The sequence below is a fragment of the Leptonychotes weddellii genome, chromosome 7 (genome assembly GCF_054177405.1).
Source record: "Leptonychotes weddellii isolate Sample4059 chromosome 7, ASM5417740v2, whole genome shotgun sequence".
In the NCBI taxonomy this organism is placed as follows: Eukaryota; Metazoa; Chordata; class Mammalia; order Carnivora; family Phocidae; genus Leptonychotes; species Leptonychotes weddellii.
The window spans coordinates 90,165,267-90,181,571 of NC_138375.1; the positions used below are offsets into that span (position 1 = coordinate 90,165,267).

Here is a 16,305-nt window from a genome sequence, read left to right on the forward strand (position 1 = left end):
CCCCCCCCCCCCCCCCAGTATTTCCACATGTAACACCAAGAGGAATTAATGGCATAGACTTTAAAGGGGAGGCAATAACTTTTAAAGCAACTACTGCGGGAATCCTTGCTACACTTTCTCATTGTATCGAACTAATGGTAAAACGTGAGGACAGCTGGCAAAAGAGACTGGATAAGGTAAGTCTCATTTTTCTTCCTCTTAAAAAATGATCTGATTTTATTTCAGCTTTATATATTGATTGAACATTTAAACTAACTTCTTAGGGAAAAACCTTTTGGGATTGATAGAAGTAGCCGGGGGTACTACTCCTCTGAAAGTTTGTAGGCATCTTAAACTCATTTTCCTAGTGAGATTTACCAGTTATGTATTCAGTTACTATACAACACAAATTTGTGGTAGGATTTTAATAGAGAAATTTTTGTAGTAGTAATGGTAATGCCTTGGAATAGAAATGATGAGCCACTTCACATTACCTAGCTTTACTGTGAAATATGTGAAGCTGCATTTAAGTTATATGAACTGAAACACCAATTTATCAAGTTAAACATTAACTTACTGCATTTGTAGCCATACATACTTTCCAGGGTCATTGTGCTATTATTTAACACATGTTGTTCATGGAACATTTGCCTCATGTTCACCTGCTTCCACCTTTGTTTAAACTTCAGCACTGATAGTAACATTACAATATGAATCTTTAGTTCCTAATGTCAACTATGGCTCAGTAAATTTGTTTAGTAGGAAAACTTCTATTTAGAATTCAACATCAGGAAAATAATAAAATGTTAGAACTATAACATATCTTAGAAGATTTAGTTCTGGTCTAATGCCAGCATTTTATAGAAGGAACTGAGAGGCCCAGAGACTGGTCCAGAGATGCTAAGTAGCAGTTGGAAGAATTTTACTCTATTTTATATTACAGCTCTGAATACTAGGCCAGACATTAGTCAGAATCCTGTCATTCTTGAATGAGTGAAATTGCTTTTAGTGTTTCAAGGTCTAATCAATTTGAGCAGGAAACTAGGTAAAGCAATGTTACCACTGATGATTAATGGCAGGATGGCCAGGGGTTTGATTAGTACTGTGTATTTAAGGAAGTCCCCCTGTGTAGAAGAAAAGAATTCTCAAGTGTAGGTGACAGTAAACCATATTGACTGGTAATACATATTCTTTAAAAACAAGCAGTGAAAATGTATATTTAAGGTACAGACATTTCATTATTCTGGAGTCAAACTATTTTATCTTCAGAGATTTCAACTCTAACAGTGTGAATCAAATTTATTTTTTAGAAGATTCCATGTACACACAAAAATAATGTGTTGAGAAAACAGGACAACCCCTTAACTCATTAGACATAGCTCAAGAGAATCATTCAACTTGTCCAGACTAGCTTATTTTAAACTTTGTCTCACTTTTCTCTTAAGGTTTCAGTCTCTTGTCTTTTTATCCTTCACTAAGGGATCATCATCTTCATTCATATATTCTAATCACAATACCTAAAAAATATTCATTAAAAATGAAACCTGGCTTTCCCATCCTTTCAGCAATCAAGTTTCTTACTTGCAGTGCTGAAAAGGGAAGTGAACTTTTGCTTAACTTCACTGTTGTCAGTCTTATCTATTCTTTTTCTTCATTGAGGAGCAATAAAGGATCTGTGAAAAAATAATTTTGTTGCTTTTCAGTGCAACATCTAAGCAAAGAAAAGCCACAAAAGATGGCAATATTAATTGAAATTGAGAAACTACTGCATTTTATAGTCTTTTACAGGTCTGATGGCAAATCTTATTCACTATAATTTTTTCTCTAAGTTGAAATAGGATCCCAGTTACATTTTATATGAAATGTAAGAGTGTGGGTATGTTTGATATGCAGTATGTATGTGTGTGTGTATACCTATGTTATATGTATATGTGTGGTGTACATACATGTATATGTGTGTGTGTGTGTGTATACACACACTCTATAAGGAATAGAAAGTTCTTGAATAGAGAGTGTTGTTTATCAACAGATTTTTAAGTAATTTATATATTTGGGAAGGAAAGTACAGTGATAATTTAATATTGTTTAATTGAAATTTCTGTTTCATTCAAAAAGTATTTATATGCTTATGCTGTGCTAAACTCTAAGCTAGAAATGGGGAAACAGCAATAAACAGGAAATTGTCCCTCAAGGAGCTTAATCTAAGGAGAGCAATTAAATAGGTCATAGGTGATATAATAACAGCTGTTTGATAGCAGAATTGTTTATACTTTGATTTCTAATGTCAGTTCCATTATTCTTTCAGCTGAATAATAGAAAATTAATATCTAGTGGTGATGATTTTACTTGGTTACCTGTAATAATAATCCCTTCTATTATAGAAGTATACTTAATTGTTAGCTAGTCACGTCCAAGAAGACCAAAAATAGTGAGATTAAACAATTTTAGTTATTAACAATGTTAGGAAGAGAAAATCTATTCGTTGAAGATGTTTGCTTACATTAATAGGCTCTCATGTGTGTAATTTCACATGCTTTTTTCATTTTCCCTTAAATCCTTTGAATATTATAGCTGTGCTGTATGTTTTTGTTGTGTTCAGTTTTGAAAATTAAGGTATAGCATGAATACAGTGAGATGCACCAAGTGTACTGCTTGCTCATTTTTGTGCTATGTATACACCCCTATAACCACAACTCAGATTAGATAAGGAATTTTTATAGCACCTAGAAGTTTCCTGCATGCCTCCCTGGTCCATACCATACCACCATCTCAAGACGTGACCATATATACACTTGTGTTTGACTTTTTTCCCCCTCAGCATTGACTGTGAGACTCAGTCATGTTGTTACATTTACTGGTAGTTTATTCTTTTTCATTATATTTCATTGTAAGCCTTCAATTTGTTTATCAGTTTTTCCTGTTGATAGACACTTAGGTTTTTTTATATTTTGGCTATTGTGAATAAAGCTGCAGTGAGCATTCGTGTACCTAGCTTTTGGTGGATATAGGTACATACCTAGCAGTAGAATTGTTGGTTCATGGGGTGTATGCTAGCTGCAGTGCATATTGGCAAACAATTTTCCAAAGTGGTTATATCAGTTTATACTTCTACCAGCAATAGATGAGAATTCATTTGCTCTTCACCCTTGGCAACACTTCGTACTGTCAGGTTTTTGTGGGTGTTTCTTTGTTTTGTTTTGTGATTTTAGCTATTCTGGTGGGTCTATAGACCCGCTTTCTCTTGAGTATGCAGAAATTACGCTTTGGTTCTAATGAACTAATTCACTGATTTGCATGAACTTTAATTCAGATAGGTATTTGGAAGTAGTTAGCTTTGTGTGAGTTCATGTGGACTTTAATTTAGCCCTTAGGTATTTGAGGTAAGGGAACAAAGGCATTAGGTTCCTTACAAGCTTGTTAGACTTCAGTTATCAGATTTGACCAGTGCAATGCATTGTTGTAGAAATAAGTTTGAGATTGGTGTCAGAGCCAACCTTTCTAAATTGACCTTGGGTCTTTTAACCTCTTAGAACTACAGATTGAAGGAGAGGGTTAAAGTAGAAATCTGAGCTCTTTTTCATCCCTGAAATAGTTTTAACCAGCAGTGGGAAAGTACCAGAAATTTATCTTTCTTAGAATATATTTTAACATTCATTGATTTCACCTGTTAATTGAGTTATTTTCTTCCTGGTATCCATTGCTTTTTTTCTTGAAAGCAAAATAGATACAGCTTTTACTGGGGGTGGGGTGGGGTAAGCAAACACATGAATACCTTGTAGGCATTTCTGTGGTGTTAATTTATCTTTTTTCTTTGTTTCTGTTTTTTTTAAGTATAGATGCTTTGGCAGTTACTTAATCCATCTAAATCCATAACCTAGGGCTCCAGGTGGCTCAGTTGGTTAGTCATGATACCAGGGTGCTGGGATCTAGTCCCACATCGGGCTCCCTGCTCAGCAGGGAAGCCTGCTGCTGCTCCCTCTCCTGCTCCCCCTGCTTGTGTTCCCTCTCTCGCTGTGTGTCTTTCTTGTCAAATAAATAAATAAAATGTTTAAAAAAATAAAAAAAATAAATCCATAACCTACCTATAAGATGGATCTTAGTAGTGATTTAAATGGTATCTTGTGTGTAATGTATAGCTCAGAGAAAAACTGTTTTCTATGGCCGAATCAAGCTCATTTTTCACAGGAATAGAGTGGGGTTTTTGTTACTGTTGTTTGGCCAAATTATAAAATTTCAGTGAAATGCAGAGAAAATCCCCACCCTAAATGATAATTTTTCACTTGCTTCTTTTTAAAACAAAACAGGAAATTGAGAAGAGAAGAAGAATAGAGGAAGCATACAAAAATGCCATGACAGAACTGAAGAAAAAATCCCACTTTGGAGGGCCAGATTATGAGGTATGAAGTTATATTTTTATTTTAGAAGGAGGAAAATATAGGCCATATCTGTCTCAAAAGTGATTAATTTTTAAATAATACTTTTACAGCCTTTAAATATTCTAGATATGTAGTATGTTCTTCAGTGTTTAATTAAATGTATATTTCATAATATATAAATGTTAGGCTTATTCTGAAATAGATTTTTTTTTTAATTGACTACAAAATTTAGTGTAGGCTTTTCAAAGACTCATTTATTAGGCCTGTCTGCATTATAGGACAAGTTTTTATCTTTCCTGTGGAGGATGATAATTTTTAATGTTGTCTTCTAATTTTTTTTTTTTTAATAAAAGCAACTTATGGAGGAACAGACAAAAAGATTTTAGTGTGTGCTGTATATACTGTGAGGTCCTGTCCATAGCAGAGCTCGAACTGTCCTCATTGCCTTGTCCTTCTTGTTTGAAAATACCTGAAACCAACTTCTTTCCTCTCGTGTTTCTTTGTTGAACGATTAATAAATTCTCCCTCTCTATACACACACGTAGATATTAATATTTTATAAACTGTTTTTTCACTATATTTCTTTAGAGGGAAAAAGGTATAAGAAATATATTTGGTTATAGTCACTGATACTGTTGATATTCCTGAAATGCATTTTAAAAATGAAGTGGTAAAGGGTATCATTGAGATAGAAGTAGAATGTTAAAATAATTATGTTTAGGGGCGCCTCAGTGGCTCAGTCAGTTGGGCATCTGCCTTTGGCTTGAGTTGTGATCCCAGGGACCTGGGATCCAGCCCCACTTCTAGCTCCCTGCTCAGCAGGGAGTCTGCTTCTCCCTCTGCCCCTCCCCCCGCGCGTGTGCGCACGCACGCACACTCTCTCTCTCTCTCTCTCAAATAAATAAAATATTTTAAAAAATAATTATGGTTAGTTTATATTTTAAAAAATAGGAAAGAAGGGCTCCTGAGTGGCTCAGTCAGCTAAGCTAAACTCTTGGTTTCAGCTCAGGTCAGGATCTCATGGATCTTAAGATCAAAGCCCCAAGTTGGGCTCTGTGCTCAACAGGAATTCTGCTTAAAGATTCTCTCCCTCTGCCACTCCCCCACTCTTTTGCACTCACTCTCTCTCTCGCAAATAAATGGATAAATCTTTAAAAAAAAAAAAAAATTGAAAAATTTCTCGCTGTTTTTAGAAAGGAAAAAAATAGAGTTGCTGTTGACTGAGTATGTTTTATGTTGGAATTGATTTCCAGGTGTGGAAATTCATAATGATGAGGCTTGAGCTGTAATACATCACAGTTATTGAGCTGTCAATTATTCCTTCTAGAATGTGTAAAAATCATATAATTAGCTACCCTCGGGGTTTTAAAAAACAAGTTACTGGGATATAAGCTATTACAATTTTAATTTTTATTCCGAAGCTAAGCACATTGTTTTTGCTATTTTTGGTTTATTTTGGGGGTAAACTGTCAACTCTTAAAATTACCTGATTTTTTTCATATTATAAGTAAAACCAGATGTTCATGTAGGAAGATTATAGGAAATACAAAAAGCCCATGTGCTTAACAATATATGGTATCTCCTACCAGCCATATATAAGTGTAATTGTATGCTTGTTTATCTTCACTTCTGTCGACAAGGATTTTGGGGGAAGGAAGGTGGGGAAAAACCAAGATGGAAAAAGGAGGTGATGTGGTTTTGGAATATAGGTGAAGTTTGGTGGGGGGAGGTCTCAAATCAACAGCCAAGAAAGAGTTCTCTGGTGCAAAATGGTGGTTTTATTTTTATTTATTTATTTATTTTTTTTTAAAAGATTTTATTTATTTATATGACAGAGAGAGACACAGCGAGAGAGGGAACACAAGCAGGGGGAGTGGGAGAGGGAGAAGCAGGCTTCCCGCCGAGCAGGGAGCCCGATGCGGGGCTCGATCCCAGGACCCTGGGATCATGCCCTGAGCCGAAGGCAGACGCTGAACAACTGAGCCACCCAGGTGCCCCAAAATGGTGGTTTTATTAAAGCACAGGGACAGGACCCTTGGGCAGAAAGAGCTGCTGCCCCTGGGGTTGTGAGGGGTGGCTGTTTATATACTATGGGGTTGGGGGAGGTTAGGAAAAAGGGAAGTTTCAAAAGGATTTTCGTATGCTAAAGAAGACTCACAGGATACTGGAGGCCTTGCCATTGTCAAGTTAAGATTGTTTTTCCCCTAACAAGGGATTAACATTAAGATAGTTGGGAGATTCCTGGAAGGATGTCACACATGTCCCACCCAGGAATGGGGGGTGGGGGGAGGTTGCAGGGTGTCAGCTTGTGCTTTGTCTTCAGCTTGCCTTCTGTTCCCTCACCATTTACCCCCTGAACAATTTTGACCCTTAAATCTTTAAGGTTGTTGAAGGTGGAAGATCTCATCTTCTGTAACGTCTTCCTGCTGAATAGGGCATAGAGATGTCCCTACATATGAGTCAATATTGGTCAGTTGGGGAACACATAGGGGAGTTATGAAAGGGGAGGCAGCTGAATCCAACGAGGTCAACATAGATGAACCTCCTTGAGTAGAAAGGGTCTGTTAGCTGGAAGTTATGGCAGTGAAGTCTTCACACTAGGAAGGGAGACACCGGAAATGACAAAATAAGGTTAATATTGTTCTGAATAAAAGACCTTGGATAGTTGACCTTTGATAATTTTCCTCCAGTTTAGGAGTTTTAAGCAATCACTAAAGGAAAGAGATCATTTAAAGTGCCAACTTGAGTATTCATGTCAGTTAGAAACCCAGAAATATTTTTGTGGTAATCTAGAATGTATACACAACATTGTTTTTATGATAGCGCAAGTTTTGTAAAACTACTTTGCGCATTTGTATTACTTTAGTATTTAATAGAGAAATGCTATTTTGAGTGTCATTTAGGGCTTTGACCGTGTACTTAAGAGTTTTCATGTGCCAAACAATCTCCAGTCTCAAAGAGGGAACAAAGATGGATGCTAGGTGGTCATACCAATGTCACACAAAACATGTCCACCATTGTTTTAAATTTGGAAGGTTAGCTGGGTTGGTAATTGTTTTAATAATGTGTCTGTGCCTCCAGGCAAAACCCAGAGTACAGTGACCTGTCCAGCCTGGGGGAAGCTATGGACAGGATAGAGAGTCTCATAGCCATTGGGTCCCAGCAAGGAGCCAGTCATATAATACTGGGCCTCTTTGAAGTGCAGTGGGGATTTCAAGGGCTATTCGGTTTTGGAGAGCCATCCTTTAAATTTGTGTAATAATCTCAAGCCCATATTTGATTGGGGAGTTATGTCTTGACAATAATCCCCTTTTCTTTAAGTTGCTCCATATGGCATATGGTACTAGGAAGGCATATTTGGAGTCACTGTAGATATTAATTTTTAAGACTTCTGCCAATTGTAAAGCACAGGTGGGCGCTATTAATTCTGCTTTGGGGAGGTGTATTTGCTGACAGGGCTTTGGCCTAAGCAGTCTGAGTTAAGACTGACTATAGCATACCCGGTTTTTCTTACCCCTCTTTTCCATGAAGCTACTGCCATTGGTAAACCAACTGTCACCTGGATTTTTAATAGGGGCATCTTAAATCTGGTCGACTAGAATAAACAAGATCAATAACCTCTTAACGGTTATGTTCTATACTACAGAAGTATGATGGTCAGGTCCAGGCCTAAGGGTAGCTGGGTTTAAAGTTTGACAGGTTTTAAATATATTTCAGGCATATCTATAAGCATTGCCTAGTGTTTAATAAGTCAGTTTCCCATAATCTCTTGGTGGCTTTTGCTTTCTAAGACACTCTGGACCTGATGTGAGGTCATTACAGTCAGTCATTGTCCCAAAGTAAGCTTTGAGGCTCCTACCAAAAAGACTGTTATATGCTTGGCTAAAGCCTCTATTTGCATTTGTACCTCAATAGAGGTGGCTTCTAGGATAAATATGACTAAGGGATAATTCCATCTGTTTGAGGTAAGGCATTAATATCCTAATTACAAGGAATTACTGGCAAATGAGAGAAGACTTATCAAGAGATAAGGGCATCCAGGTACATCATCCAATCCAGTCATAAAGAAAGTAGGGCCATCCATTATCTCCACAGGTCCATAGTTAACCCTATGGAGTGGGGTGTGCTCTGGCTTTTAGGGAAGGATTTTGTCATCTCAGCCACACAGAACTGGTCAAGGTGCTAGTTGAGTTATATAATTTTTGGGAAATTAATCCTAAATAATCATATGCCCATGGGGTCCTATTATTATCCCCACAGAATAACATGCAATAAGATTATCTATACAGGAGCTATTGTGTAGAAACAGAAAAGCTATTTCTGTGAAGTTTACCTCAAGTTGTCTAGCTTAAGCAAACAACATCTAAGGACAATCAAAACTAAAGGTGCGTTATTGAAACATAATTTTTCTCTTTAAATAACCCTCATTTCCAGAGACAGCCAAGTCAAGACTCTTTCGTTTGTAAAACAAGTCCAATTTTAACAAACCTGGCATAATTATTTACATAAGCTCAGCAAGAATAATGATCATATACATCTTTTAGAATCTGCTCTGCTGGAACCTTTATGAGGAATCTCTAGGTTGAACTTTTAGTAGCCTCTCCAGGCCAGAAGCCAAGCCAAGTACTTGCCATCAGACATGCCTGCAATACCTGTAGATTTGAGCGAATTCCTCTTCACGAGGTCCCCAAAGTATCCTGAGGTTCCTGCACCTGCCAGGAAGTGACATTCTTTACTCACCTGGTGAGGCTGCTGGTAACTCTGTAAAGCAAGGTATCAGGCCAACATTTCCAAGCGGCTTTATAGCTCCAGGTTTCATAAAGTCAGTCTTAGTTCCTTAAAGGTGTTTGGTCAGGGGCACCTGGGTGGCTCAGTCGTTAAGCATCTGCCTTCGGCTCTGGTCATGATCCCAGGGTCCTGGGATCGAGTCCCGCATCGGGCTCCCTGCTCGGCGGGAAGCCTGCTTCTCCCTCTCCCACTCCCCCTGCTTGTGTTCCTGCTCTCTCTCTCTCTCTCTGTCAAATAAATAAATAAAATCTTAAAAAAAAAAAAAGGTGTTTGGTCATATCTGAGTCTATGCATGTCTCTCAAATATGACATTCCAGTCAGAGCCTTGGTAAAATAACCAACATTTCCAGTGGTGTCCTGTTACAAGGAGAAGATTCTTACTGACCTTACGCAAATGATTATGATTGCCATGGAAGAACGAATACTTACTGAGACCTTTTGAATGAGAGGGTTCAGGTAGAGAGAAAAGTTAAATGTTTTAATTTGCTTTATTATTATTTCTGTATATTACTGATGTCTTAAGAGAAAGTCTTAGTCTGGAAGAGCAAATAGTAAAGAGCCAGCAGTGTTTCAAACGAGAGTCACAACACTATAATCTTTTAGTTCATTTAGTCCCATGTTACTAATTCTTGTTTAGTTTGAATGCAGCCTTAGTTCTCCTTAAAGATGAAACATTTTACAAGAGAATAACTATAAATGACAAGACTAAAAAATGGATAAGGTTAAACATCTGATGAGAGGTTACAATGTAGCTGGCAAGGAAATCCGGTTATTTCTGTGACACATAACACTTTAATAATCAAAATAGAGTGATGATGACCTTTTACCAGAAGGTAACATACCAAACAAACAAGCCTAATTAGTCAACGAGACTTTGTTCATGATTTAAATCTTGGGCAAGTTTGTTAAAACCTTAGAAAGTTTTAAAGCGCATACCTAAATAGGATTAGGATGTTAAAGACCTGATAAAGGCAAAACATAAACTGGTTTTCTGAGCAGACAAAAGAGAAAAAACCTTTGTTTACATATTCTTATCAAGAGCAGACAACAATTCAAGAAAACTTGTCTTTTTGAACAGAGAGAAAGCAGACTTTCAACCTTATACCAATGTACTTATCCACTCATTTCAATCTTAAGGTCCATCCTGACCACACCTAAAATTCTGTTCCAGAGTTTTCCCATTACAAACCTTCTACAACTTTCTTTTGCATTCAGATTTTGTCCCAAGCCATCTCTCCAAACAACCATTTAGGACAAAATTACCTTCTTTTACCTTCATTCCCATTCCTTTTATCTTCCTTACATATCTTCTACATTTGTATATACAGAGTTGTTTCCCTTATTTCCATCAGTCTTAATTACATTTAGCAGAATTTTGCACTCTTAGAAACCTTAGTCTCCAGTGAAGACTAAGTAGTAACCAATTGTGGACTGTTACACCAGAATTCTTTAGATGGCAAATTTATGAATCAATTAAGCACAAAACATGCTTACCAACAGATTTAAACATCCTTAGTTTCTTTGCAATAAGAAGTCAAAAGCACAAACCTACATCTAGTAATCAATGATTTAGCCCTTTTATGCTATTTGGAAGAGACCTAGATGTCCAACAAATTTAATCCCATTTATCATCCAAGCAAAACTTTAAAATTTCAGGTTACCAGAGACTTTGAAAGCTATCTTAACAATTACCCATGAAAACTTTGAGACAATCATCATTTTAGTCATCTTTTTGCTAAACAATTTGCAAAGAGATAACACGAGCTCATTTGACCTTCAGCAAACCTGGATAGAATAAAAGTTTCACGTTTACTGCTGATAACTTAAAAGACATGTCTATCTTAATTAAACCAATAACCTTAAATTAGTTTAAATATTGAATTATGTTCCACCTGGGTCCTCTCCATTGTCAGTTTTTACCTGAGACACTAGTGGGGAAATCTGGAGTAGGTGGTATTAAGTCCAGGGGGTGCTCTTCTTGCTCCTTGACAGTGAAGGGAGAAGGAGCCATGGTGCCTGAGGCACTGAGGATGGTCTAGAAGCCAGTTATGCAGGTCGCACCCAAGGTGGTGCAAAAACAGGAGAAGAGGGAGGGGGAGATAGAAGAGGCAAAGTGCTGGGGTGCCTGGGTGGCTCAGTCGTTAAGCGTCTGCCTTCGGCTCAGGTCATGATCCCAGGGTCCTGGGATCGAGCCCCGCATCGGGCTCCCTGCTCCATGGGAAGCCTGCTTCTCCCTCTCCCGCTCCCCCTGCTTGTGTTCCCTCTCTCGCTGTATCTCTCTCTGTCAAATAAATAAAATCTTTTTAAAAAAAAAAAAAAAAAAAGAGGCAAAGTGCTGCCAGAAGGCAGAGAAGAGGGTTCCTGGTTCTAGAGCTCACCAGCTCCAACAGAGGAGCAGACGCCACGTTTCCCCGCCAACAAGGGGGGGAATAAGCAGTCCATGTCCGAAAGAAGACAGGGAATTTCCCCAAAACAAAGGGAGTTTCAGCAGCTGCTTGGGAATATTCCTTAAGATCCTTGTCCTGAGGTAGACTAACCACAGATGGCTCCAGTTATAGCCATTAACCCAGGAAATGAGGGAGAAGCCCCTACATCTATTAGGAAGAACAGTGAGAGAGAGTCAGAGTCCCCTTTGGGGTGGCCTGTGTTTCCTCCAGCAAACCTGGGTTTACTTGGAGGGGCCTATTTAGATAATTATCATCCAATATGTTGGGGAGGGTGGGTTACAAGCCAACACATTCAGGCAAACACATTCTGCAAGAGGCCCTTAGGTCGGGGTCCTGGTGTAGAGCAGTGAAGGCCTACGTACAAGCAGTGAAAGTACCGTAGGTCCATCTGCCCTGTTTCCTGCAGAAGAGATCTAACTGACAGATCCTGAGGCCATGCAGTGTTACAGGAGCTCAGTCCTTTCCTAAATTTTGCAATCTGAATTGTTTCCAGTAGGTTAAAAGGCACCCTTCCTTGGGAACCGAAGAAGAAGCCTACTGAGGCCATGCTCCCAGAAAAGTAAAGGAGGTCCATTACCAAATCCCCCCTGACTCCCAGGTGGCGTCCCACACAGGTTATGTCAGAGGTTTCGTGTGTCAAAAGTGACCAGAGTCATCCCTCAAACAAAAATCACTGCTGATCACCATCCTGCCTTCCTGTGAAGGCATTCCTGCCATAAAAGGCCCTGAAGGGATGCCGGCATCCCTCCCTTCCCCCCCCCAATCACATCCTAGACTGCCTATGGGTGCCTGGTGAATGGACTGAAAAACGATGCTGTGCCGTCCTGTGCCCTGATGGTTGCATACTGCCCTGCCATTTCTAACCCATGGAAGATACTGGAAAAGTTTTACAAGGGGGAAATTACCAAATTTTGTAGCTTTAAGTAGTTAGTAGAGGACATTGATGGTGAATAGTAAAGATGGAAATCCATCATGGTCTAAGTGACATTCCAACACATGTGGTCTTAAAGTCAACTTCCCTAGGAAATGGTCCCCATTTGGGTTTTAATTCCATCTGGTACTGGTTTCAGCTGGCTCCCAGTGGAGGTCCCACGGCCAGAAGCAGCTAGACCAGGGATGTGGAGGGGATCACATTAGATCAGTCAGGAGGAAACTTCACATGGGAGTCTTAAGGTTGGCAGCCATCCTGGTGACTTAGGTGTCCCCAAGACAGACAACTTTGTATAAGGACAGGAATAAAGAGTGGGCATCAAGTTTCTGGGTCTTATTACCATCCCGGACAGGGCACTAACTTCCAGCCAAAAGGCAGGCTTTCTCCTCCCCAGAGAGTAGCCATGGGCTAGAGGATTACAGCCTGAGCTGTTGACATGAAAATGTTCCAATAAGACCATACTCCTTGAAGAGCTACAGAAATTGAAAGTAAAGGAAAAGAGAAAGTACTCACCAAGTTTGTACCGAAGCTCAGAGTTCAGATGCAAAGACTCAAAAGCCCCACGTTGGGCACCATATGATGTGGTTTTGGAATATAGGTGAAGTTTGGTGGGGGGAGGTCTCGAGTCAACAGCCAAGAAAGAATTCTTGAGACGTCTCTGGTGTAGAATGGTGGCTTTATTAAAGCACAGACACAGGACCCTTGGGCAGAAGGAGCTGCTGCCCCTGGGGTTGTAGGGGAGCTGATTATATACTATGGGGTCGGGGAGGTTAGGAAAAAGGGAGGTTTCAAAAGGATTTTCAGGTGTTAAAGAAGACTCGGGGGATACTGGAGGCCTTGCCATTGTCAAAGTTGTTTTCTCCTCTAGCAAGGCATTAACATTAAGATAGTTGGGAGATTCCTGGAAGGATGTCATACATGTCCCACCCAGGAATAGGGGGTGGGGGGAGGTTGCAGGGTGTCAGCTTGTGCTTTGTCTTCAGCTTGCCTTCTGTTCCCTCATCAGAGGTACGTTGTGCTAATAAGTACATTTGTTAACTAGTTTCAGATTTTTTTTTTATTGTTTATTAATATGATTAGGTAGACTTTCTTAAAAAAAAAAAGTTTACTGGTCATTGGCATTTATTCTTTAATGACTCACTTATCCATGCCCCTTAATATTTTTATCTGGTTTTAGAATTTTTTTTCCTCTGTTGATTTAGAAGATACGGAGGATTAGCTTTTCATTTTTCCATTATTTTTTTCCTTTTTTAGTTTTTTAAACTTTTGATTGTTGGTTTTGTCATATAAAAGTTTTATACTTTCATGTAATTAATCCCTCAGTCTTTTGATGTACTTACTTCTACATTTGGTATCATGCTTAAAAAAACATTCCCTACTTTAATTATATTTACTGGGTTTTTAATGGTTTCTTCTAATATATTGTTAGTACATCTGGATTTTTTAAGATTATGGTATAATGTAGGAATCTGTGTTTTATTTTAGTGGCATTTGTTAAATAAACGATCATTTCCATCCATCTAAAATGTACTTCCCTCTTTCTCTTTTAATGAAGAAAATGGTTAAGGGTACTTCAGTTTTTTTCTCACTGACCCCCTGTGGTATCAAGTTAAATATCCAGTTCTTAAGTGAACTAGGGCCTTTAGGGCCTCTGTTTTTATACTTTTTTTCCCCTTTTGATATTTTGAGCCTTCTATTTTTTTTTTTTTTTAGATTTTTTTTTTAATTTATTTATTTGACAGAGAGAGATATAGCGAGAGAGGGAACACAAGCAGGGGGAATGGGAGAGGAGGAAGCAGGCTTCCTGCTGAGCAGGGAGTCCGAGATGTGAAGCTCCATCCCAGGACCCTGGGATCACGACCTGAGCCGGAAGTAGACGCTTAATGACTGAGCCACCCAGGCGCCCCTATATTCTAAATTATTCTATATTCTTGTGTGAGTACTACTTTTGCATGGATTTTAGACACTGATTCAGATTATAACCTTATTTTGGTTCTTATCAAACATTTACGATGTTCTCATTATTGAACAAAACCTAAATGTTTCTGTCATCTGTAGTTTCAGAAATTACTTTTTAATCTTAAATTCATTCCTTAAGGTTTACTGTATATGTAAGACACTGTACTAGGCATGGGGATATACATGATCCTGCCTGAGGGCCCTACCTATGTAATGGGAAAACAGGCTAGTTAACAGGCAGTTATGAAGCACTGTTAGCACTAAGAGGTTTTTGAGGCGGGGATGATGGCCTCCCAGAGAAAACAACATCTTAGGTAAAACCGTAAGAATGAGTAGGCTGAGTAGCTATTAACCAGGTGAGTAGCCTAGAGTGTTTGTTTGTAGGGGCTGAGAAGAAGGAAAAAATTTGGAAACCAGAAGCAAAAAAAAAAAAAAAAAGGCATTTTGCCCCAGGGAAACTGAAAGGCCTTATCTTTGGAGGGTGGAGCTGATGGAGAGGAGGGAGTGGTTAGACTGGCTAGCAAGTTACAGAAGAATCCTTATAGAGCCTCGGGCAATGGATTTTAAGCAAGTGAAGTTTTCAGGTTTACAGTCTAGAAAAATCATTCTTGGTCCCTGCAGTGAGGAGAATGGATTGAAGTTGACAGTTGTGAACTGGGGGCTTCCCAAACTTTTTCAGTCTTGCAGGTTAGAATTAAAGATAGCCTAAATTAACATAGAGTAGTAGGAATAGACACTGATAAACTTAGATATCTAGAAAGTAAGATTAAAGGGTGTGGTGAATGAATGAGGGGAGCGGGAGGAATCCAGGACAGGCCCAGCAGTCTGCTTTCGATTGGTGTAGAGGCAGGGGAAGAAACAGGTTTTAGACATGTTGCATGTGAACTGCATCATTAACCTGAGGAGGTCTTAAGCATTATTGGATGCAAAGGTCTAACACTTAGGAGAGAGATGGATAACCTATGAATTTGGGAATCACCTCATGATGACCAAAGCCTTAGAAATGAGTAAGTGCTGTGGGGAGAGCAAGTGTGGAACCCTGAGGAACACCCACATTTAATTCCAAAGAAGAGGCTTGGGTAGAGAGGAACTGGGAAATTAGGATCCAAGGGGCGAGAGAACTCTTCAAAGAGAGTCATTCACATAAATGCTGCTAATGGGGCAAGTAAGCATAAAGATTGGTGTGTCCTGTAGATTTAGTAATGAATAGTTCTTTTGCATGGTAAGCATGATGAGATAAAAGGGTTTTTTTTTTTAAGTTGCTTTTTAATAAGGGAAATTTTTTCTGTTTTCTTTAAGTGATTTTTTTCTCCCATGTGTTTGAATAATAGGAAGGTCCAAACAGTCTGATTAATGAAGAAGAGTTCTTTGATGCTGTGGAAGCTGCTCTTGACAGACAAGATAAAATAGAGGAACAGGTATATCTTTTATTAAAAATTCTAACACTAGGCATTCCTTGATGTATGTTATTTTATATAAATGGAATTTGAAAACTGAACCTAATAAAAATGAACTGTGAACCTAGAAAATGAACTGTGTCTGTACTGAGTCACAAATGTAGAAGAATCTTTACAAGTCAGTTCCTTCATTGATGAATTTTTAAGCAGTAGAAAGGAGACCACTGATCACTTAAAGGAATCATGCATAATTAACATGAAACTAAATGGAAATATTCTGCCTATTCCCCTTGAAGTATCCAACTTTATTGTCTATTAAGAACAAGCATATGTTTAATCTGAGTGAAACAGTCTGAATTTCTCTGTATCACAGTTACCAACCATATGAATTCACAAGGAAGATGACCAAGAATTAACTCCTTTATTGC

General features: G+C 38.6%; 1 protein-coding gene across 1 annotated transcript in view; it reads left to right on the forward strand.

The window, feature by feature from the left end:
- CERT1 (ceramide transporter 1) overlaps nucleotides 1-16,305 on the forward strand; it is a 103,848-nt gene that overhangs the window by 62,085 nt on the left and 25,458 nt on the right. The window contains exons 7-9 of the mRNA XM_081825592.1: nucleotides 19-176; nucleotides 4,284-4,376; nucleotides 15,812-15,898. Coding sequence (XP_081681718.1) covers nucleotides 19-176; nucleotides 4,284-4,376; nucleotides 15,812-15,898 — 338 coding nt within the window. The remainder of the gene's footprint in view (nucleotides 1-18; nucleotides 177-4,283; nucleotides 4,377-15,811; nucleotides 15,899-16,305) is intronic.